This window comes from Sardina pilchardus, chromosome 23, assembly GCF_963854185.1.
Source record: "Sardina pilchardus chromosome 23, fSarPil1.1, whole genome shotgun sequence".
Taxonomy (NCBI): Eukaryota; Metazoa; Chordata; class Actinopteri; order Clupeiformes; family Clupeidae; genus Sardina; species Sardina pilchardus.
The window spans coordinates 18,272,684-18,297,693 of record NC_085016.1 but is presented as its reverse complement, the minus strand read 5'-3'; the positions used below and the strand labels follow the sequence as shown (position 1 = coordinate 18,297,693).

General features: G+C 41.1%; 1 protein-coding gene across 1 annotated transcript in view; it reads right to left on the bottom strand.

The window, feature by feature from the left end:
- The window catches only part of cntnap3 (contactin associated protein family member 3), an 88,513-nt gene extending 63,970 nt beyond the window's left edge, over positions 1-24,543 (bottom strand). Inside the window, exons 1-2 of the mRNA XM_062527987.1 lie at positions 24,185-24,543; positions 7,512-7,622 (exon numbers count right to left, since the gene is read on the bottom strand). Coding sequence (XP_062383971.1) covers positions 7,512-7,622; positions 24,185-24,407 — 334 coding nt within the window. The 5' untranslated portion in view covers positions 24,408-24,543. The remainder of the gene's footprint in view (positions 1-7,511; positions 7,623-24,184) is intronic.
- Positions 24,544-25,010: the final 467 nt, after the last annotated feature.

The following is a 25,010-nucleotide window of genomic DNA, read 5'->3' as shown; positions in this document are numbered from 1 at the left end:
ATGACCCCTAAATTCCTGTCACAGAAATTACACTTAAAAGGTAAGGTCCTCCTGATAATTGAGCCTTTACTCTAATAATTACTGCAGCAAAGTATATACAGTAGTGACCATGCTTTTGATTCGCGTCTTTCATATCATTTCGCAAGAAGTCTATTTGCTTCATGCAGTGGAGTTTCATTGAAAGTGAAAGTCAGCTAGTAAGACGTTGCAGTACAACACCTGAAACTGTCAAGTTCTAGGGTGAACTCCGTATGGCGAACTATTGATTTTGTCAGCGGAAGCCACGAAATGGTAGCAAAATAATTTGTAAAGACCCATTGGTTGAAGCTTCTTTTCTTGTTTGCGCAAGTAGCCATAAGTGGGATAATGTATTGTCTGCCGGTAATTATCGGAAAATAAGTCCTGACAGGGCGATGCATGATGTTTGAAAGTTTGCTCCAAAAGAAATTATAACAATGAAAATGATAAACCAGGAATATATAATCTTGATATCATTTTTAGAGAGGTGCAGGACACCTAGCCCTAGCGCCTGCGGCCATCCTCGTCTTATTGTTGTGTTTAAATAGAGGGTCCTCTGTGCTTCTTGAAAAAGTTCAGAAAGGAAAATAATCCAAGGCACAGTCTGTATAACTTTAAAAAGAATATGAAAAGGCAGAGTGGCCTCACTCTGAACCAGAACAGAACCTGAACTGCGTGTGTATGCCAGCATGGCCTTTTAAAGTCCTTTCTTTGAATGTCAGTCTAAGACATGCCTTTATATGAAGAAAAAAGGCTTTTTAAAATAGTCAGAAGGAGGGCCTTGAAACCTTTCTTCTTGATTTGATGAAGAGAACATATTAATGAATTTTCTTTGTAATGTAGAGTTCCAAAAGTTATTTTTCTAACAGAAAGAGCTCGTATGGTTTAGGAATGAAGTATAGCCTATTGTGTTATGAGTTATTTAGTAATCACCATGACGAATGAATTATATATATATATATAACGTTTAACCCAAAGAGCAGTTCTCCTTTGCTGAGGACACAGGTCGAAATGTGAGTTTGTGTGGGAAGCACAATGAATATTACCTCTGATTATTCTGACAGCAAAACAAAGCAGCCTTAGCATGGGTTTGGCAAGGTGAACAGTATTCCTGTGCGGACCAGATGCTTGTCTAATGAACTAAGCATTTGCTCATCAATAATTTACATTTTTTCCACCTGCTAGCAAACAGGGGATTGAGAGGACATTGTAGCAATAAGGCCCGCCATTGAAATCAGCATCCTGTAAAGGTAAAGGGTGTACACTGTATGTGTTGTGTTTGTGACTGCGCAAACACAGAGCAGTTAGACGATAATTAAGCCGACAGCACATAGTCCAGCGTTTGCACAGTGCATGGCTGCACCTGCACATTAGGCTGGATGAGGTAAATTGAATGTCCTCACGTTTATGGGATGTAATGAACAAACAGATCAATGGGAGATAATCTAACTGCTTCCATTTCCAAGTGAGTTTAGTGAAAGGAATTCTACAGGGGTTTCATTTAATTTTAAATCAAATCTGCCCCTTTAAGGCTAAAATTATTGAGTAGACCACACTTTTCAAAGCCTTCGTTTAAGGGTAATTACAATCATTTTAATGTAACTGTCATGATCAAATGTTGAAGAAAATAGGAACCATTTAAATGCTGAATACTGTTATTCATGCTCCTAACCCTCAGTGCAGTGACTTCTGTTAAAAAAAAAGTCTGTTGAAGAAATAAGAGTATTTTCAGTTTAAGAATGATTTTTTTCAAGCCTCTCTCCCTGTTTCTTACTCTCCCCTTTTCTTTCTTTGGTTAATGTTCTAATGTTAATGTTAATCCTCCTTAGCTATGCATCACTGTTTTTTTTGCTGAGCGGGACTATGTTTACTGTTGAGGATGTTGATATTCAAGAAAGAACACTCTAATTTTCCGATGAGGAGAATTTGCATTCAGGGCTAGATTTAGTCCACTGTTTGTACTTTATTCTCAGTTGTATGATAACAGGGTAAGGCAATGAATATAGATTGAGTACTTTGAATGATCTCTCCTGCAGAGATGAGACACAAACTTTTTTCCACACACAGTTACATCTGTATACACTGAAAAGAAACAAATACTTTGTCAAAGAAAAGCTTGACGAAATTAGAATAACCAGATTAAGGTTGCCATATATCTTAACTGCAGTAATCTTGATCATATAATGAAATTGTTATGAGCTGCATACCCAGACATTCCCAAAAACCTTTTTGGCATGAGGTAGACTCTTTAAATATTACATTAGTCAGCCTTGCCAGGCAACTTCTTATTTTTCTGAATTATGCATTGAAATGGGTCAGTGTTCATCACTATGAGAATGATGAACTGAAACGTCCTTATCTGAGAAATCTGCTGTGGCACTGGCAACATAACTGTATAGATAAATGAAATCTGGAGATTACATTTATGTGTGACAACAGATAATAGTTTGGGGATCCAGTCCTGAACATGACATTCATGTTGTCAAAGTGCTGTTCTGATATTACAATTTATAAGAAATGCAATCTTAATCTTCTATATTCAGTAAAACAGTCATACAGTATGAAATATGAAAATGAAAGAGGTTAGCCAACAGTCTGCTTATGGTGTCAGGCTCAAGCTTTAAAAAAAACTGAACATTTCTTGAACCACATATGTTATAGCTATACCATATGCAGCCATATCCTGAGAGAGCACCACATGTTTCAACAGATTAGAATAGGAAGTAGTATTAGCATCTTCCTCTTGTTCATTATAGTATAGTGAACAGCAACATGGTCCCCCATTAGTCAGAAAATATATTCCTGTGCACAGACTCTCTGAAAACTATGGCTTTAAAGCATGTTGGTGTAAATGAACTCTTTAGCTCAAAGTAACTTTAAATTATTTGCCAGATGATCATAGATGAAATACAGATTGATTTAAAATATAGCATGTGACAAAGGTGATGAATGTGGAAAGACTAGTTGGCCTAAATGCAGCATTAGTTCAGGCAGGCCACATACTCTCGTCATCTTACAGTACAGTAATGCGACAGAACTCTTAGTGCTTATAAATGATCAAATTTTCAAAACCAGTCAGGATATGCCTTCAGCTTGCTTGATGGAATATCCCTCAGCACTGCACATGTATGTAACATAACATGCAGGTTTGGTGTGGCAAGTGAGCCACACAAAACAACAACAACTGAAGTCTGTTGGTTTATTTCACGGCTCTTCAGAGTGCTGCGGAAAGTTCCATTAACAGGACCGGCCCTTTCTAACGCTCAGCGGTCCGATAATTCTGTATAATGACTGCTCCGCTTCGCATCGGAGTCCTGTTTACCCTGTAGGGACTTCTTTTCCGATAATGACCAGCGGACAATACATTATCCGACACCTAATGGGCACTACACAGGAGGCCTCAGAGCTACTCACTAGGCCAAAGGAGTTGGATTAGATTATTGATGATTGGTTTGATTGATTTTTATCTTGCCGTGGTGGCAAATATTTCATGATATTTCAGTTGAATAAGAGATTTAACTTAAAAGTTTTCACAGTCTGTTGTGTTTTCTTCTACTGTAGAACCTATAGTATAGGCTATGGAAATTTGTTAAATTTCAAGGGCTTTTCCAAGAGGTTGTCTTGCTCAGGCTATTGCTATGAAACACATTTACTAATCTCTTTAACATAGTTGCTTCTGAGATAAATCTCTAAGGCTTAACTCATGGCGGATGCTGGAGAAGCCTTTTCTGAGCCTTGCCATCAAAGGTTAGACCCACTGTCTAAGACTTTTAAAATCCCAGTTCTATGAGTTTCAAGAGCAGGCGTTGAGGGCAGGAGTTCCTTTCACTGTTGGAGCAGAGATATAAAGATACTCTAAAAGAGAGTGTGTGTGGGGGAGGGGGGCATGGGGAGGGGGGGAGGGTGTGAGTGCATGTGAATTCTCTTGTGTGGGGGTGAATGTGGGTGTATGCGTGGATGGATGAATGTCGCAAAGTGTGGGTATTTAGGTGGATGAAAGTTGGTGGGTGTGGATATATGGTTGGATGGATGAATGTGTGCTGATGTGAGTGGGGGAGTGAATGTGGGGTTTGTGAGGATGGATGGATGTAGACCTGCAGATGGGAGCAAAAAGAAGGGTTAAAAGGGTGGGTGGGGTGGAGTACATGAAACAGTGTGTGTGTGGTTTTTATTTTTTTATTTTAATTTTCTTATTTATTAATTAATTAATTTATTTATTTTTTCTATGTACCGTTTTCTTATGTCTGTTTTGAAATAATCACAAGTGGGGGAAAAAAAAAAGAAAAACTGAAAATGTGTTTATAAATGAATGATTGTTTTGAACTTGAATGAACTTGAATGAATTTTGAATGAACACAATAAAGTATTAAAAAAAAAATAAAAGAGACACAACCAGACCCATATGTTTACCATATGTTTGAAAAAATAGGGATTTCTTTTTAAAGATATCTGTCTTCTCGAATATTATGAGAAAGTAAACAGTGTTCTCAATATTTCAGGCAGAGGAAGGCTTATCATGTGTTTTTGGCCCGATATTGTCCGAAGGTTTCTCCAGGTCCTACTGAGTCCACAGGGAGACCCAATCAGTATATTCAGCGATGTAAATGAGGTGTTGACAGCATCATACTGTGTTGTGATGACAAGCAAGCCAAAGCAAGCCAAACAGCAGGCCAGCCAGCCATCAACCCAACCCAGACCGTTTAGTTCCGTGATATAAAAGGAGACAAACAATGGCCCAGTGTCTCCCGCCACTGGTGCCAAGACTGGGCTTTTCTGCATGTGTGCGGTCCAGATAAACTCAATCTGCCTCTCTCTCTTCTCTGGTTGTCTATCAAAAGCCCATGATTAGCTAGCAGGGATCTCTAAGCCAGTTAGCAGGGGTTTCACATCACAACTGGATTTGACAAACTCGACCGTTTGTTTGCTTTTATTTTCTGGTCGGGGCTGTTTTGTTGAGCGGTGGGCAAGATTTCAAGGTGTGCATTGATTTCTGTCTGGGACTAAATGATGTGCTCTAATTCACACAAGTGTTCTTAAAGTGGAGATACAAATAAGCTGAGGTACAGACACAAACAATTTAAGAAAAGTGCTACCGTACTAGGGTGTACAATTGGGTGTCTCTCCGGTGCCGAATAGTTGAAAATGTTTTAAAGAAAATCTGAGGCATTCACAAGGGTTACAAGGGTTAAGATGTGGTACAGAATGGCAGTGGGTTATCCCAGTCACCATCTGTCATTTTCACTGGATCAAAGGATGACAGCAGTGGACTGATATTGTCTAGGCAACAGAGGAAGCCGGTTTCGTGACAATCACATGAGTTTATTTACCTGCCGCTCTAACTAATTCCACTCTGCCAGGCTATAACACACATACTGTAACGTCACTGGTACAGTACATAAGCAACAGTAGGATGCCTTTAGATCCAGACAGGCTATGGCAGTCATCTTCCAATCTGTCAACTAATAAGCTGACTGCCTTGCCTTGCTTTTCACACTTTAATGCTACAGTAACTCATGCCAGTCAATTTGAATCAAATCCCTGAGGCTTGACCTGCAATCATTTACGACATGCAGAGTATTCACCTGGGGCCTCATTACAGGAAAATATCCTAACTGCTTGTCTTTTCTTAACTTAAGTTTCAAAGATAGGAAAAATCCTATCTTCCTATTACAGAAGCAGGTCCTAAACTCATGGCTGTGTCCTACGGACATACAACTCATGGCTGTATGTTATCTCAGACTTCCTGTCTTACCTTAACTTCACATATCCTAACTGTAACTGTCAATTATATTTTTAAATGGGTAATTGTCCTGTCATGCCTGTTTCTATGCCTAGAATGCTGTTTCTATGCTTAGACGGTGCTCTAAAGAATCTTTGAGAGTTGATTGCTCAAGATGGACATACCATAGTAATATCAGAGATGGTTTGTAATTATACAATCTTTGATAATATCAGAGAGAAATAAAGTACCGAAGCGAACCCATGATAGCGTTGTCAAGGCAGGTAGCGTTGCCTTCACTGCGCGTCGAGGTTCTGTTCGCTCTGTTGGGACTTATTTCCCGATAATTACCGGTGGATAATACATCATTCCATACTTAAAACACATAGCTTAGACATTTTATATTGGTTGTTCAAGTTTTCACTTAATTAACCTATTTAATGAAGTATGCTTTATGGTGTCCCTAACAGTCACGTTCCTCATCTTCTCATAGGCCAGACAACAACCTAACAGTTTTGGCAGTTATTTTGAATTTAGGACAGGGACTGTGCCATCCTAAATTAGTGTAACTCATTACTAAATGACTTACAGTAGGATGGCTCTGTAATGGCCAAATTCCTTTCTTAAATTAAGATAAGATGTTTTCCTAAATGCATTTAGGAAACATGCTTCTGCAATACCCAAAATCCTAAATGCCATCCTAAACTGAGATAAGATAGGATTTCAGAGTTAGAAAGTTTCTTTAATGAAGCCCCGATCATAAACTCAGCATCACTCCTGTCTTAATCTGACACTCTGTCTGAATTTTACAATGGCTTGCTAGTGTAATTGGGGATGTAGTGAGGCACAGGGAAAAATAAAGACAAACAACTACCAAAACAATGATTCAAAACACTACAGTACATGTCTGTTTCTATTGACATATCTTTCCGTATGAAAGGCTGCTTTGGATTGAATTTGGAGAGCAATCATCATATCTCTTACGCACAGACTTTCAGACTCTTGTTTTGAGTGACAATTAATTGGAAGCCCACTTAAAAAGACATGCCTATTGACAACAGCCACTAAATGTGCAACTAAATCACATCTGTAATTAAAACTGCATTATGCAGAGACGTGACAGACAGTTTCATACTATTGCTGCACTCCCAGTGCCTTGATGGACAGTAAAAAAAAACAGTGTGGAATATCCTCCCCTTTTTCATAGTTGATGTGTCTGTGATATAGTGCCAGATATGCAGCATGTAGCCCTTAAAGCAACAGAACATATTTACACATTTAAAAACTGTGCCAGCTACCCATGTTTACATTCAGAGTGGGATCTGATAATGCAGGAAGAATGCCTGATGTGCTTTCGACAGCTGTGTGCTTGTTGCTTGGATGTACTTCTGCATCTGAATGAAATTGGCCTCTTCAGAGGGCTCTGCTGCTGTCAACGCTGAAGGTCAAATGTGTGAATCATCAGTGATACCAGCCTCACCTCCTAACAGCCTCTTAGTTTCTTATCTGAATGTTGGAGCCGGGATTCAAGCAACAATAATTTATTCCTTTGTCCCTAACTAATGAGAGAAACCCCCCAAAAAAATAATTTCATGAGAGACAGGCTCTTTCATGTCCACTTTATAACCCCAGCTAATTTTGATAAGCAACATTATTCCCCAAGTCAGGTCAGACGCTACTGCCACCGTGATGCCAACTGAGGTCTTTCATTGATCCAACAGTGATCAAAAAGCATGGAGTGATGCCAAAAAGCCACCCCATGTGCAAAACTGACCGTCTCTCCTGTTGAGTTTGGCAAAGCCCGGCCCATGGCTGCTGGACAACTGAGACGAGCTTCTGAAAGCAGTCGGAGGGAGGAGAGACACCAGCGATCCATCACAGTTCTCTGTCAACAAACAGGAAGGGGAGAGGTGGGGAGGGGGGGGGGGGGGGAGGAGGAGGAGGAAAAAGTTAGTAAACCAAGGACACTTGTCAAAGGACTCTGAGTCATGACCAGGAGACAGATTAACCTAGCACCGTGCGGAAACTGAACTTTGTTAAGAGAGAGGAAGGATAGAGCAATTGATGTGGTGATACGTTATCAGTTGCGGTGCTATGTGAGGAGGAGGCTGGTGAGGAATTAATTTTAATTGGAGATTAGGGGAGAGTATTGCATGATCAGATAAACATGTGACTCCATGCCAAGTGAACTTGTCAGCGCTGCACTGGGAGAGAGGGGGGAAGATTGAGAGTTCATTAGAAGCCGGGAACTGGGTGAATTTATGCCATTATCAGTCAGACACGACACATGCACACTTAAATTAAGTTCAACAAGCTCTCCAAAGCAGTTAGGGGCTGCAGGAGGCGGTGATTGGCACGATGCTAAAAACAGCATTGTGGCGAGTCTGACTGCACCGAGCAATGGACTGTAAAAGTGCCAAACACCTGTCATCGGCAGCATCCTCAGTCGGAGATTCTCCTGACGCTGCCTGCCTTTAGGATACAGTGGACTGGTGCCTGGCTGGCAGGCATCATCTGCGCACGGCAGAATCTTCTACCACACATATAAATCCTGGGCAACATGAATATTAACAGCTTAGAATGCCATATATAGATTAGCACCTGAACTTTATTCATAAAAGGAAAAAACGAGCCTGTTGGGAGTATTTTTTGGAGGTTGTCTTTTATGATTTGGGGAGAAGTTGAAGATATGTATCTGCTGTGCTGGCCAGGAAAAGCTGTGTCTAGGTTCCTCTAACGTATACAGAAGTTGTTTCCATGAAAAAATCCCTATAGGCCTTAAAATGGCATAACTTCACACCTTTTCCCTCACTTCAGGAATAGGGGATCTGTTTGGCACGGACCCCTCTCCACAAACTGTTCACCTGTTACTGGCTAATTAGCTGATCCGTTAGCTAGCTTGTCTGTGTTTTTTATTGGCCCTGTACCCTTGTAACACACTAATGGACTGATGCCTGAATTTTCCCACCTGGGCTGTGATTGGTTGAAATGGAGATCCAAAGGCCATGACATTGACTGCTTATTTCGCTCATGACGTGTCTTGGAAAACATGATAACAAACATCATATGGACATGTTAACAAGGTTAAAACCATGATTTTCCACCAGAGGGTGTCTTTAAAGGGTACCAGGGCTTGTCAGAAGGCCAAATTAACCTTGCGACCTTTAGAAATAATTGCAAACATGGTGAAAGAACCTCCATCATTACTGCAGATGATGAAAAATAATCTGAACAGAATAGCACACAACGGCAATAAAACCAGATTTGCTTCTCATCGCTCTCACAGAAGGAACATTTATTTCCTCTATTGAAAGCATTAAGCACTGTTCACTGAATCTACCAATCGTATTACTGCACAGATAAAGGAGTCATTTACAGCTACTCAGGCATGAGAGACATCCCGAGATTTTATTTGTAGCAGTGAAAACAGCAATAATTCAAGCAAAAAGTAAGACTTTTCCCTTGCCATACTAAGAGGGATGGTACGGCTTCTTGCCTGAATTACTTATTATTGGGGATATTCTCATTGTTTACATGGCAAGCCATACACATAAAATTGGTTAGTATACTTTAATATCGACCCAACATTAATTAGCCCTATTGTAAATATTTAGCAATTACCTTGCAAATAACACAGTATATGAATACACTAATTGTTAGCACAAAATTGTCTGTCACAATATTATCTTAATGCAACATGAAAGGATGTCGGAAGCACACATTTCTAGGTGTTAAACATGGATGTAAAAACACATGCACACACATTCTCTGTCCATCTAGTCAGTTATATTGTGTGAGAATATGTGTAAGGACAGATGTCTCAAACAAGGTCATGAATAATTTGCAAATGCAAAACACAATATTATAATACCATCATGTCACTTAATGCAACCTCATGTAAAATGCCACCATCCAGACAGCAACTCCACTTCATGCCACAATGTTTTATTCATTCGATAGTTGAATACACTTTGTAGCATCAATCTCATTCCTTTGGTGGGCCCACAGTGACAATCCCAATTTGTATAATTGGCTTCAAACGATCCATAGCCATTTTAAATCATTAATTAGTCAAGAAGCACAAATTGAATGACAATGAAAGTTGAAAGAATATCATCATTACCGGGAAGTCAGGACAGTGTGAAAGCATGACATCAAACAGACGTGAGTCCTACAGATGCGACAACCCTTTTTAGCAGTCATTTGAAGTGTTCCGCCTGATCCAAAATTAAAAATAAACAAAAGAGATCACACTTTCACTCCTGAATAGGTTGCGCTCCCTCCTTTGGGGGCCATTGTGAGAAGGGATGGGGGTTAGAAAAAAAAAAAACAAAGTACAAAACAAAAACAGGCGTCATCCTGAGACTCCTAACTCTGGCTTTGTCTCCTCATGTGTGTAGACTAGTGCAGATCCAACAACAATCATAACATTTCATCACAAGATGCCTCTTAAAATAAAATCCCAAATCCTATCTGACTTTTTTTTACTTTCTAAGGAAAAAAAAAAGACTTCATGGTTGATGAGAGCTAAAAGGTCCCTGAGGTTCTTTTTTCTGCAGGCGACGGAAGAGGGAAAAAAACTGAGGCTTACATTTATGAAATACTGGAATTCAGTGAAGCATCAAAAGGGTTCTACAAAAAGGCCATCATCAGAGGGTCCTAAGCAGTCCATTCCATTCTCACAAACCTCTGTTCCATATACTGTATCACTGCCTTAATGTTTCATCATCATAATTCTGCCTACCGAAGTCTGTGCTTGGAAGTGTTTAGCCTTGTTTTTTGACATTAAACGGCTCCTCTGATTCCCAGCCCCCATGGAATCAGATCTAATCAGTATTGTTAGGAGAGTTTGGAACACCAGGCATGGTGTTTGGCTCGTTCGCTCAGTTTTCAGTCTGTTTGCTGGGATCACAGACAAGCTTTAAGTCCAAGTGACAGAGCCACAGAGCGAATACTAATGAGCCGGGGTATTGATGCTATACCCCCCACCAAACTCATAATATTGTCTTTTTTCCTCCTCGGCAGCCCCCCGAAGCAGATCAGCAGCGGTAAAATGTGGCAAAATCTCAACTAAGACCAAGAACTTGCCAAAGACCAAGTGTGCACCGTTTTTTTTCTTCCCCATCCCAGCATGAGCTTTGCACTGAGCAGCGTTGGGCATTTGCACTGTGCGCCTGCATTGACAGACTTGCTCTCTGACTGAATGCGCTAATGTGGCAGGAGCTGGGCACTTTCCTGCCTTAATTAGGCCCATTCGCCTGGCAGGGGATTAACGGGCCAGACTGGCGAAGCAGATCGCGACTTGGCCGAGGCACAGCGTTTAACATTTGAACTGAAGTGTAGGACGTGGAATGACTTCTGGTGAGCGAAGAAGTCCCTCTGATCTCTTTGGGAAGTTGTCCTAATTTCGTCAACAGAAAAAAAAGTGTGCAGCTGCACCACCATCTGAACCTCTTAACCTGACGTCCTTTCTTTCAGTAGCACTTTTTTTCTCCGAAAATAAGTCCGGCACCAAACACAGTTGAGTGAGCAAGAGAAAGAGCACCACACTTGATGAATTAGTATACAGGTGTGTCCTGCAATGCCAGTGCACTAGATTACACCTTGCCATGGGCTTCCCAACTATACCCAGCCACCCTTAGCCAGGGAGACAAATAGGCGAGTGTAAGTGTTTTTTGAGCCATGGGGGTAGTGGAAAGGAAAGAGCTATTTGGCAATCTACATAACATGGAAGTAGAGTTTCAATATTACATTGAAATACTATAAATTCAACTTAAACCAAAAACCTATTTAAAATGTCAGAACATTTGAATGTTTACCCTTCATTCCATGTTTGCGTCCATGTTGTTTGGCTGCGAGTTCTTATTCATGCAGTGTTCCCCTATCTCACACTGACACACTACAGTTGCTATTTCCCATGCTATTCCACCACAGTCATAATTAATCAGCTAATCTGTGTGTGCGTGCATGCACGAGCAATCATCCATCTGAAATTAAACTTGCTATCTTGCCTAGACTAATATTTGCCAGCTTGACTAATGCAGGGATTTGCCAGATAAATAAAGTGAAGGACAACAACTAAATAAGAAATACTGCTGGTTTTTAGCAAGGAGTGTGTCCAGGGGGTATGTTTAGTGAAGCAAAGGTATCATATGGCTATATAACAAAGCAGTTGACGTATTTCTGAATAGACATGTGGTTGCAGTCAATTATAAAATAAGCCGGAACAGACAGCACTGACAATGTCACCGTGGACATTTAAAAATTCTTTGAAGGGTCTGTCCTCTGCGAAACGGCCTGAATTTCATAGTGTCCCTGGCACGCGTGCTGTAGCCTACAGTGTACTGTACCATGTCCTGACTAGCCAGATGGGACTGCAGCTGCTGTCGGAATTTGCACGGTCGCGAGAGCAGAACACAAGTTCTATTACCATTCATAAGAAAAGGTGAATATAGGTGAGTATTTCCACCAATTTGTGTGAATGTGAGACGATGGTGTTTGTCAGCAGTCAGACTCCTTAAATGCAGTGGCATGCTCCTGAGAAATTCCTCCCATACAATTCCCTCAGCATTAGAGGCGATTCAAGGTAAATCAAAACAATCCATCATTTGAAATGGATGGCATACAATGTGATGCTACTGTATTTTAGATGGATGCCTTTTCAGAATAAGCAGTTTTAGCTGTCCTGTTTGGAAGGGTGTTTTTTTTGTGTGAAGAAAACCTTTTTCAAAGAAAATACAGGACATCCCAGTAATGCCAACATATTCGCACATAATTGCAGCGGGATGAAATCGAACTCTGGCAGTTTCCCCTCTCTCCCATAAAAAGGCAATCTAATAGTGGCATGCACGCTTAATTTGCTGCTTATTGTGCTAATTTGTGTGAAACTGGTGAGGTGGCTTTTTATTGGAATTATAAAGAGTTCCAAGTTTAGAGTGCTGGAATGACGAGTTGAAACTGAGAGCATATTCCCACGTGTTTTCAGCTTAGGTTAGGACTGCCTTATCTGTGCGAGACACACAGCAGAGATTCAGTAGCACCTGTTCCTATGCCTCTATAACAGGCCTTGTGTGCCCTTCTAGTAAGTGCCCATTTGCCAAGACATTACAAAAGTAAATTAGTCATGGTTCTTTGCATTAACTTGTTACTAGAGGGCAAACTTGAAGGAGAATTATGAGCCGTAAGGTTCAATTTGAGGCACAATTCTAGTTCTCTGCATAATTACATGCCAACGCAATCTCAAATGTCTGGAGTACATGCCTTGTAATGCAGTGTATAGGGGAGAGAGTTGGCAGTATTATACATCAACACTACAGTGTTACTGACATACAAGATTAATAGACGGTCCATCAGCCATGCAGGAATAGAATCTGGCAGTATTGGAACATTAATTGTACTCAGTTCAGTATCATGTGGGTATATACTGTTACTTATTCTTTACACAGAACTTTAAGATGCATACAAACCGTTATAATTATGAATGTCTTTACTACCTTAACACAGTTCAATCCAGACAGAGGATATATCATGCTAGTTGAGTGGGATAGAATGATCAAAAAGTGGCAGACAGAGAGTAGAATATCAAATCCAAGCACAAATTATATACCAGCAATTCTCCACTATCTTTCTCACCGTATCTCTCTCTGACTGATACACACACACACACACACTGAACCACTGGCACACATGCACACACACACACACACACAGCACGGCTAGTTGAATCATGAAAAAATGATGCACAACTCTAACTAGGTCATGTTGACACTTCAAACCAACAAATTTCCAGGGCTGTATGGTCATGTCGCCACCCTAAAATATACAGTTGTCCAGACCTTTCCATTTTCTTTGACTTTTGCCTATTTTTGACAGTGAAAATCACCTGAAAGTGACACAAATCTAAATGAATACTGTCAATCAAATCACCAAATTGCATTTCTGTTATAAAACTATCATTTCTCCTGCTAACCATTCCAATGAGGTCTCATGTATATAGATGGAAATCTCACATCTCGACTATGAACTAGAAACATGACTATCAAAGGAGGTGAACTTCAAACTGCTGAATGTTTTTAGACTGGGCTAGCCATTGCTTAATGATTTACTCTGGTGTAAGACTTGACCAGCAAAAGCCAGCACAAGCTCTCTCCTTACTATATTATTCATCGGTGACTCAAAAGATCATAAGCCTAAATATGGACCGCTGCCTGAACTTTTCATCTTAAAATGAGGCTGACTTCACATTTGTTGAGAATTCACATGAACTGTTTTGGGGACACACAGATCTGGCTAAACATATACTTTTAACATGTATACCAATATACAAACAGTATAACATATACATGTATGTATAAGCCATATATTATGTAAATAAGCAACCATCAACTAATAAAAACCTACAAGTTATTTAATTTGGAGAACCATAATGCTTCAGGTGAAAGACAAATAGAGTGTTTTTCTTTGACAGGAATCAATAGCCTCTGGAGGTTAAAAGCATCCCACATTTGGATCTCTTTGATCCTTTAGAATGCGGAAGTGAGACTATGGGCATTTAAAGAGAGCAAGGACTGCATTTGCTAAGTGTGTAGCCCGTCTGTGTTTCACAAGACCTCAGAACTCGAAACATGAACCAATGTCATGTCCATGTGAACCCTGCAACACTTTCAAAGCAATAGTCCACTCTAGATCAATGAGAATTCATTACAACACAGCTAGACCACAACATGGAATGTAGGTTTGGCTTAGTCAATGTGGAATACATTTCACTAACTGGGAATACTTCCTTAGTGTCTCATTCTATTTAAATTCTATTCATGCACTCAGTAAGCCACATCTGTAATTGACTGTGAATATTGCCTAAATTCCATTAATATGTTCTTTTATTTTTTTCTGCATGTAACTCTAATCTGATTGGTTCGAGTATTATGGGAGGATAGAGTGTGTGGGTTGGAAAATATAGATAGATAAAGTCATTATTGTCCTATAAAGGTTAATATAAATATAAATGCAAATAAATGCAATATTTATTTGATTTAACCAGTAATTAACCTCTGACTAGAAAGTAAAATAAGCAACAATAAATAAGAAAATACGATTTTATATGTTTATTATTTACTAATTTTCTTAGTACAATAATTCAATTTCAAAAAGGAAGATACTGTTATAGGTTTGTGAGTGGGCATATTTGTCTGTTGCACAAAAAGCAATCGTACAGTGAACCTTCTGTACTGTATATAACCTGTGATCAAAATATAATTTTGATAACAAGTGATATGCTGTGAGCCTGTGAATATAACCTGTGATCGAGACATTTTACACTAGTCTCACACAAACTGACCAAGAGGCTTAAGTCATCACCTATATGAAAATCGTTGTATACAACGTTAAGAAAGATTAGACTTGGCCCAGTAAATATAAGTAATTATATATAGGACAAAAGCTCTCTTGGGCAATGTCTGAGATTCAGAGAGCATTGAGTCTCTAGGTCAGTGGTATGAGACATAAACTCAAAATACCCTTAGAGCTTGTGTCTAGACCTATCTCTCACTGTATGTAAACAGGTTTTTTTTTTGTTTTTTTTTTAAATCTCTCACAGGTTAAGGTTTTTTTTAACCTAAGGTCTATACTGTAGGCTACTGAACTGACTGTTTGCACGCATGTACAATTCTCTTTTGCATCTCACTTCCCAGTGAATGGACCAATCCTTGTCTTTGTGGTCAAACTCTCAAAACACAGGTCCTCTCTCCAGAAAGCACGACATGAATATTTCAGAGTCTAGAAAGTGCACTGTGTGCAGGTGTTCCAAGTCTAGCTTTCGGCAGCAACCACAGCCTCAGCACCAAGGGTCAGTCACCCACCTCTCTGATGTAGGGAGTAGGGACATGCAATATACAGTACTGTAGACTAAAATCAACTCGGTCTTGAATCACAACACTGTATGGATGGCCATATGAACATACTGCCATTCATCACTACCGCACCAGCCTGTCGCGACAGTCTTTAGAAATGCAAGCACACCTACCCAGAAAAGTACAACTTAATCTCTGCTGACCATCATTAGAAATTAGGGATGGCACGGTTCACAAAACCCAAGGTTCAGTTCGTATCACGGTTTTAGGGTCAGGTACAGTTCTAACACTTCAGAAATATCATACTTCAGCATATGATAGCTTAGTTATCCACCAAGCCACAGTATTACAAATAGTTATATCAGGCAATTATGCACAAACTGAAAGAACTTGACTTTGACTTGACCTCAAGCATATCATTTAGACCATCTCTGAGGAAAGGTGAGATTTTGAGTGAAGACATGAATGATTTTGACATGCCTTTCATGTATTTAGCAAAAAAGTAGAATGTGTTATGTGGAACTTTTGCGTCTTTTTAGTACAGAAAAAGATTGACTGGAATATTTTATTTCTGCACATAGCATAGCCCACCCAAGCAAGATACGCTCCTCTCTAGTTTCTCTCAACAGGGCTATTTGCTCACTGAAACTGAACATTAGATCTTCCATGTGAGGGGGACCCAACACACATTTTAATGATATTTTATTTTCAAGGGCTTTCGAGATCTGGGGTTATTACCTTACAGTGAAATGAATTATTATTAGCCTACTACTACGAGCCGTGCCACTGGACTGGAGAACTCTCTCCGCTGTGATTTTTCTTGTCACTACATGTAAGCTGCCTTGGTTACGGGGTAAATGTAAACTTTGTTAATTTGAGATGGGATGAGAAATTGTTATGAAGAGAGGAATCCTATCATGGATGGGACACAATGTGGTACTGTACATCCTTATTTTGCAGCGAGGATTACCTCATAGTACTGCTGCTACAGGTCTACAGGCCTCTTTTATAGATGTTTTCTTCTAAAATGCTTCTACTAATGCGACTCCATCAGTCACATACTGTAGATCTGAAGAGTATGAACACTGATGAGGTGTACTAGTTTAGTGAAAGATTTGACTTGAGGTCATACATCATCTCCAAGGAACAGATAAACAAGGCCTAGCCGAATGGGGTCATATGATAGATGTGTCTAGTGGGTGCTAAAAAATTCAAAACCATTGTTCTTAGAGAAAAGTGCAGTCAATGGCACTGTCATTTGGCATTCACAGCCCCTGCTGAGCCAAGAAAACTTTTCAGCTTCACTGCATGTCATTCAAAACCTTGCCACACCAGCGCTTCAGAGAGACTTTTCTGGGAGAAATTAATATTAGTTGACATTTGGCTTGAAATTTACATAGACAGTGGCAAACAATTTGGCCAACTTTTCTCAAAGTAAAGAATCTCACTTCCTATAAAAAAAAAATGTGCTTTATCTGTTCTTTGCCTTTCATACAACCTTACAAACTATGCTCTAATTCACCTTCATCTAGCCAACTTTCCACTTTCATAAAGCGAAGCACTTCTGATAATGGATCCAACACTTGTTCATAGCCCTGGGATTGAAGCACTAATTCAAAGATTGGGTAGTGCAGGTAGGGTTAGGTCTACTGCAGTTTTTGGCTTGTCTCCACTGCTCTGCCACTATTGTGGCCTTGCCAGCAAACCAGCTTTGGGATGCACTGTCCGATCCACTTACAGAAGTGCTGCACTGAGGTGAGCCACTGAGAAGTTAAGTTCTCCAAAAATTGAGTTATCTTCTCGTGACCAGTCACTGTTTATCTCCTCATTACAGTTCTGCGGTCACAGGCTCTGTTAATGTGGCGAAATGACCACAGAAGAGTGAGCCCGTGAAACTGTCAAAGTTTGTGAAAACACACACACACAGAGAAAGAGAGATATAAAGAGAGAGAGGTGGAGAGTGAGAGAGATAACGAGAAAGCAAGATAGCAAGCGAGCGAGAGAGCGAGAGGGAGAGAGAGCAAAGAGGAGTCTAGTCTACCCTCCCCTGACCCGCTTTGCCACTGGGGTGCCTCCCCATACCTGACCTCCCCTCTGGGGAGGCGGTGGAGAGTGAAATGCAATAGTGGAGCTGAATGCCACGCTGCCTCTACGACCCTCGCTGTGACCACAGGGAGAGATGCTCAATGTGTGTCTTTCGACTCAGCCCATTTTCTCCTCACTCTCGTTTAATGCCTGCCCCATGGTGTGTGTGTGTGTGTGTGTGTGTGTGTGTGAGAGAGAGAGAGAGAGAAAGAGAGAACAGAGGCAGCCCAGCTCAGTAAGGGGTAACAAAGACCATTACGCATGTCGGTGTATGCCTGGGTCCGAAAAAACATAAGACGCTCATCAGAGGGACTTTACAAACTACTTAGACTTACGATGATTTCGATGGAAACTGGGCCCCTGATCTATATCTGATTAAGTGTTTCATCACATTGACTTGTCAGAAAGGCCAGTTATTTTATGGCTATGAATTTAGTGAAAGGCTGACCACCACTTTTTACATTACCACCTGAATAAAAGAATTTACAGTGCCTTAAAAGTCATATTCAACATTAATATGTATTTCACACACACCAAAACCTGTTCAATAAGTAGGACTACTTACAGTCATTGATTTTAATCTGCCATATGTTCATGAGCTGGCCTGAGGCCACTGCTTTTGTACTGTATGACTTTGCAGAGGTGTGAAGGCATAAGGCGAAGCAGAGTTTTCTCTACAGGAGTTGGCCTAATGAATGCAAAATTATGCAGTTCAATTATGTCCAAAGTATGATACCATCAACAAGTGACCAAGTGCTTTTGGCCAGTTCAATGACTGACAACAAAAGTAAATTGAGAGCTGTGCTGGCTTAATTAGGGACTTCTTTCTGCCAAGAAGCTGGCTTGTTAATCTGCTAGTGAGATGGAAAGGTTTTAGACGAACACTATCGAGTGGCAGTGAGATATCTCACCAGTGGCATCACATGAGTAAGAATAAAATCTAGAATTACCAGCAAAATCCAATTAACCATACAGTAACTGATTACGAATGCAACTGTATTACACTTCTCTCAACCAGCAAATAGCACGACCGATCAGTCAAAACCAGCTCACAATAAATCACTCAGTTTAGTTCAAGGTTTTACAGATCATGCATAAGGAAACCACATTTAAAGGGCAAAAAAACAACCACTTCTTTAGTCATTGTTATTAAAAACAGCCAACAACAGTCAGTAGGCAGACAGTAAATATCGACATGTTCCAGTGCTGTGGCCTTAGCTTGCGAAGTCGACGTTCAATTACCAGGAGTTATTTCAGATGTTTGGGAACTGGGGCTCTGCCACTGCTGTAGGTAGCAGTCAGCCGAGCTCCCTTTTTCCCTGGGCAGTGGACCATTAATTCTCGGTTTCAAATGAGTGCTGCCAACGAGATTTAATCAGAAAAGGTTGATAATTTAACACCAGAGGACACATTAATATATATGACGGTGCCCATCATGCTGCCTCGCCTCTGTGTGGCAGTTATGAAAATATTTTCTCAGTGGCCCACAGTAGATAATGTGAACGGAGTATCAAGCCCTGGTGATGAATTCTTGTCCCAATAACACCTATCTTTTGGTGACAGGTTCCACAAGACGAATGAGTCCCCATTTTTGGGGGTGCTGAAGTCTTTTGAAGTACTTGGCCTTGAGCACACACTCCATGCTGTCTAAGCCAGTGACAGGTGCAGTGTAATTTTCTGTCAATTTGCCGCTTAAATACTGCACTCTGGATTAATAAATCTAGATTCATGACTGCCGGCTTGAAGTTTAGAGAGCAAAAAAAGAGAAGAAGGAGAAGGAAAAAAATCACCTGTGTTACCTTTTTTGTAACCTTGACTCAGTAAGACTCTGATTCAAGGCTTGACTTCCTCAGTACACATTTTCATAAATGACAGTAAAGAAGATATATGAGGGCAATTTATTACCCTCTTTCCTCTGTCCCTTATCCCGGCTCTTTGAGATGCCACCCTATCGTGAATCATAATGTCCAGTCAGTTTTTCAGACAAACACGCACACACACACACATCCAGACATCTACACACACACACACACACACACACACACACACACACACACACATGATGCACACACAGAGACGCACACGTACTGCATTCACATCGAAATTGATTTTATGCAGTGGTTTACTTTCACCACCACACAAACATCCAGCTCGAAAGGAGCCGGTGATAAATTCTGACAGGCTGAGGTTGCTCACAAAGAACTAAGCACCTCTGCTATATATGAACACTCACGTTTCAGCACGCCTTGGGATTTCAAACAGAAACCTAACCTCACTGTCTTCATCAGTGAGTTATGAAGTATATTTAGATATGTAAAAAAATAAACAACTTAATGACCCAAAAACATCTAAAAACTCAACATCCTAGCCCAACAGGAGAGCTCTCTGTGGTATCATTCATTGGTATAACCCAGTTCATTGCTTGAAGCCAACGGTACACAGAATTGAACCACAGCCAAACAAGAGACCTCTCCTGGCATTTGAACACTGCCTCCCTACACAGTAATTGATTCTTTCACTGGCTTCATATTTGCAGTGCCAGTAGACATCAAACTCATGACTTAAGGATCTCCTTCAGAGCATAACTGTTTTATATGTCTTCTGCCATTCACACACCCACACACACTCTTACACACAGACACACACACAGAGCGACACACACACGGAAACACACATACACCCACACACACACACATCATACACATGTAAGTAAGGGATAATGTATTGAAAGCCAGTCATTATCGGGGAAAATAAGTCCTGACAGGGTGAACTGGACTTGCTTTGCCCTGAAGGTATAATCTATAGCCTATGGCTACTTGCCAAAACGAAAAAAAATAAATTCCACATGATCTGTCTTTACATTTATTTGCTAACGTTCCATCCTGATTTTTGCTGAGATACAATCTAGTTTGCAATCGCAACATACGCTGAATGTGAATCAAATATTCTTTAAAACACAGCTGATCAACTGTCTGCTTTCACTTCTGAATGAAGTTCTGAGCTTATTTCCTTGAAGCAACGGCCTGTTATACAAAACGATCTCTGAACATTGGGAAGGCCCATTCAAGTCAATGGAGCATTCTACAGCCTCATGAGGAGACATGTAATAAACAGAAACAACCTATATGAAAGAAAACCATATACACATACAAACATGACTTACAAACACATACAAACATGAGCAATTCCTACACATATACAAGCAGACACTGTTCTTATACTAGAGAATAACTTTTGTATTAAACATTCATTCCCCCCCCTACAGCTAAGGGTATCCTTGAAACATCTAGCAAAGTTAAGTCAGCTGTATATATTTTTATTCATGTGCTTTCTGCAATAATCCATCATCACTTTTGAGGAACCTAAAAGAAATGGGAAAATGGGTCACCTGACATAAACTCTGAGCACCACAGTATTATATCCAGCTGTGAGCTTCTCCTCTGCCACAGCGTTGGGGCTCCCTCTGTCTTATGTGTGCACGTGCCTGCTGGCTAAGAGCAGAGCCGCCTCTACTACACTACAGCCCCCCAACCCCCCCTCCACACACACACACACACACACACACACACACACACACACACACACACACACACACACACACACACACACACACACACACACCACACACAGTCAAATACCACACACACTCACACATACACACAGACACCACACACAGTCAAATGCCAAACATACAGTACACACACACACACATACACACAAACACCACACACAGTCAAATACCAGCGTTGGGGCTCCCTCTGTCTTATGTGTGCACGTGCCTGCTGGCTAAGAGCAGAGCCGCCTCTACTACACTACAGCCCCCCAACCCCCCCTCCACACACACACACACACACACACACACACACACACACACACATATACACACAAACACCACACACAGTCAAATACCATACATACAGTACACACACACACACACACATTCATATATACATACACATGCATCTCTCAATGGATTTTCACACAAGTAGAATACACTTCACAGAAGTGGAATGCACTCGGCACTGTGCAGCCTGAGCTTTCATGTGAATTTCTTCACATATATGGCCTGGACGATGGTGGGCTTTGATGTTTTTTGAATGGCATTATGAGCTGTGATTTTTCTGTGCTGTGCTACAATGCAGCAGCCTACACTACAGTTCTGTACTTTACACCGTCAGGTTGTGCGGTGCTGTGACTTTGTCTGACTTTTGTTTCCTCATGGCTGAACTGCACTGAGCTGAACTGTGATGTCTTCCTTTCCACAAGAATGGGGGAAAAAAATGTTGTCTAGAGGCTCCCTCAGCCTTAGACAGTCTAGTGCCAATCCTGCGATGTGTGTGTGTGTGCGTGTGTGTCAGTTCACTCTCCCGCCATAGCTTTCATCTGTCTTGCTTACTGTACATGTTACAAGACCAGAGTGCCCAGCAATGCATGCCTGAATACTTCATTCACTTAAGTGTAGTTTAGTAAGCTTGTCTACGTCAATTGAAAGGCATTTACGGTGGCATCAGGGATTCCCCCCCTAAGCATGAGGACAGAGTAAAGTAGGCGAGTGCTCGAGTTGTCCCTGAGTGCACTGCCATCCTGCCTGTGCTTGCTTTCCAACAGGATATACTGGACTCGACGTCAGGGCTTTGCACTACACGACACGGTCCTGTGCAGGAAGTTCCTGCACTGTCCTTTCTGCACACTTTGCTATCTTTAACTGAGATGTGTTTTCCTGTGCTGTGGTTAAAAAAAAACCCTACCTATTTGAGAGTTGTACTGTTAGATTATGCCGTGCTAATTAATGTTCTTGCATGCTGTGAAGTATCTGCTATGTTTTGAGCAACCGTGATGTCATTTACAGAGTGATATAATAGACTCAGCACAAACACACACACACACACACACACACATGCACACGCACACTATACTGGACCTCACCTTTGTTGTTTCATAACAGGGAAGAGAATGCTAGTTGACAGGTTAAATATGGGTCAAGCCCAGTCTCTCAGTGCTGACAGAAAGCTTCCAGTGACCCGAGAATGATGCCACGCTAATATGGAAGAAAGCATCCTTCAAAGTGAATTATGATAACTGGGAAAACCACTCGGCAGCGATGCAATTATGACCATTCTTTTTGTTGCTGCCACTCCACGCCAGTGGGCCATGGAGAAGAGAGAGGGGGGGGGGGGGGGGGGGGGTTAGCTTGCATACATTTCTGCTGAGAATGGCATGCACATATGCAGGGATTCGATGTGCAGGAGAATGGGAGCTTGCAAAGTTCAACGCCATCTGCTTCAATTACAGCACAAATGCATCTCCGGTGCCTCTCATCTGCGTGCGTTTGCGCAAGCAGGATATATGTGCCCGCATATGTGTGTGAGAGAGTGAGAGAAGGAGAGACATACAGAGAGAGAGAGAGAGAGAGAGAGAGAGAGAGAGAGAGAGAGAGAGAGAGAAAGAGAGACGTTGAGTGCTAAACAGAGAAAGTCTACCTTCTCCTCGTGTATGACTACTGGACAAGTGCCATGCATGCCAAATACATACCCATCTCGATAGAATATACGATTATTCTAGATTTTTTTCAGAATCGTCATAAAATCTTTCAGATGTGATTCATTTATTGTTTAGTTTTTGCATTGATTCAGCCCCACCATCAAATAAAACAATAACCACATTGATTGAGTAAACAAATGAAATAATCGTAAGCCCGAGGGGCATGATTGTTGTTTTGTGTATAATTAATAATGTTTCGCGAAATTACTCGTCTCATCTTACTCACCATATCTGCTATCACAAGTCTACTACGGAACACGTAAAACGGCGAAGGTGGTGTTTTCCAAGCATTGACGAGCCAAACTGAGATAAAACGCTGGACAGTTTCGTTAATGCCAAAGACTTTGGTGTATATCAAAACAACTTCAAAGTGCGGTGCCGCGTTTTTGCACTGCAGATGCAGATGTCCGGTACATTAGATGCGAACTCCGTGGTGATGTAGCCTATGTCTTTCCGACCACACCATCTTCAGACAAGACAAACGGTAGGCTATTTTCTTAAACCTCGAAGATATCCTGCTTACTACTCACTTCAATAAAGGCTAGTCGGCTTGCGCGTATGAAGGGGGACTAAGGACAGAACGACCAAGAGATCACCAAGTCTAATGTGCCTTTTGCATGTATAAAAGCGGGCAGCCCGCATCATTCGTCTCTAGCAAAGCCATTTCTTTGGATGAAAGTTGCTGGACTGAAGAGGTGAGCTCAGTGCATTGTGTTTGATTGACTATTTTACGATCAGTAAACTGACATATGCTTTGTTAAACCCAATAGACCACAAATGGAAGGCAAGAAGGCAGGACAGAGTAAGGCATGCCTTTAGTTGTCCATTTTCTGTAGTAATTCACAATTCTACAGTCAAACACAAGTAAGTTTGTATAGAAGTTCTGCAGCTGATTCGAGTGACATCGCGCGGCATGCCATCTACACCGGGGTATTTAAGTAATATATATTCGGTAAATATTGAACATGCTCACCTGTGCTTAATGTCCCGCCGATACAGCAAGCCAGGAGAGAGAGCCATAGCCATAAGAATGTTCCACTGCGCCTTTTTAACCCTAAATCCATATTTGAAGGAGCGGGTAGCCGAGAGGAGAGTTGTGCCTTCTCCCTCTTCACTGAGGAGTGAAGTGCGCGCGTTGGCTCTGTGGTGTGTCCGTTACGCGCGGCTCTTTCACGCCATCTCGCAGCTGAGAACATTTGAATACGAATTCTGCATGAAAATCTGAAAGACACACCTACGCTGCAGCCTGTCGCTGTCCTGGTCGTACTCCGTAAAAGAAACACGGTTCTGACTGCAACCTCACCACACACTCAGACTCGCGCAGTCCTTCTGTCCCACCACACTGGAGCACTGTGGGTGTGGAGAGGGACCAACGGCCGCAGAGGATAGCACGCCTCTGTACAAATAAGATTGGACAGCATTGAACCGAGCTGTTCTGACGATATTTTGACGAGCTGATCAGGTTTACGTCCAGCTCATTATTTTATTAATTATTAATTAATATTCAGAAAGATATTAAATTGGAAAATGTTCCTTGGCTCTCTCTCCTAAATACTATTATGAGCATAATGAAAATCTTATATTCTTTCCAATAATCATAGAAATAAACAATCCTTTCAGCACCCAATGACGGAGAGTTTTCCTGTGTACCCTAATGACGTTACCACCAGACCAAACCTCTTGGGGAGGTTAATTAGTCCACAGTAATTAAACTCTACATAGATCAAGTACACTGAGCTAGATCAAGTTGGTGTTTTGCTCTTACTAAAGCCCCCAGGAGAAACTCGACCTACTTGGTA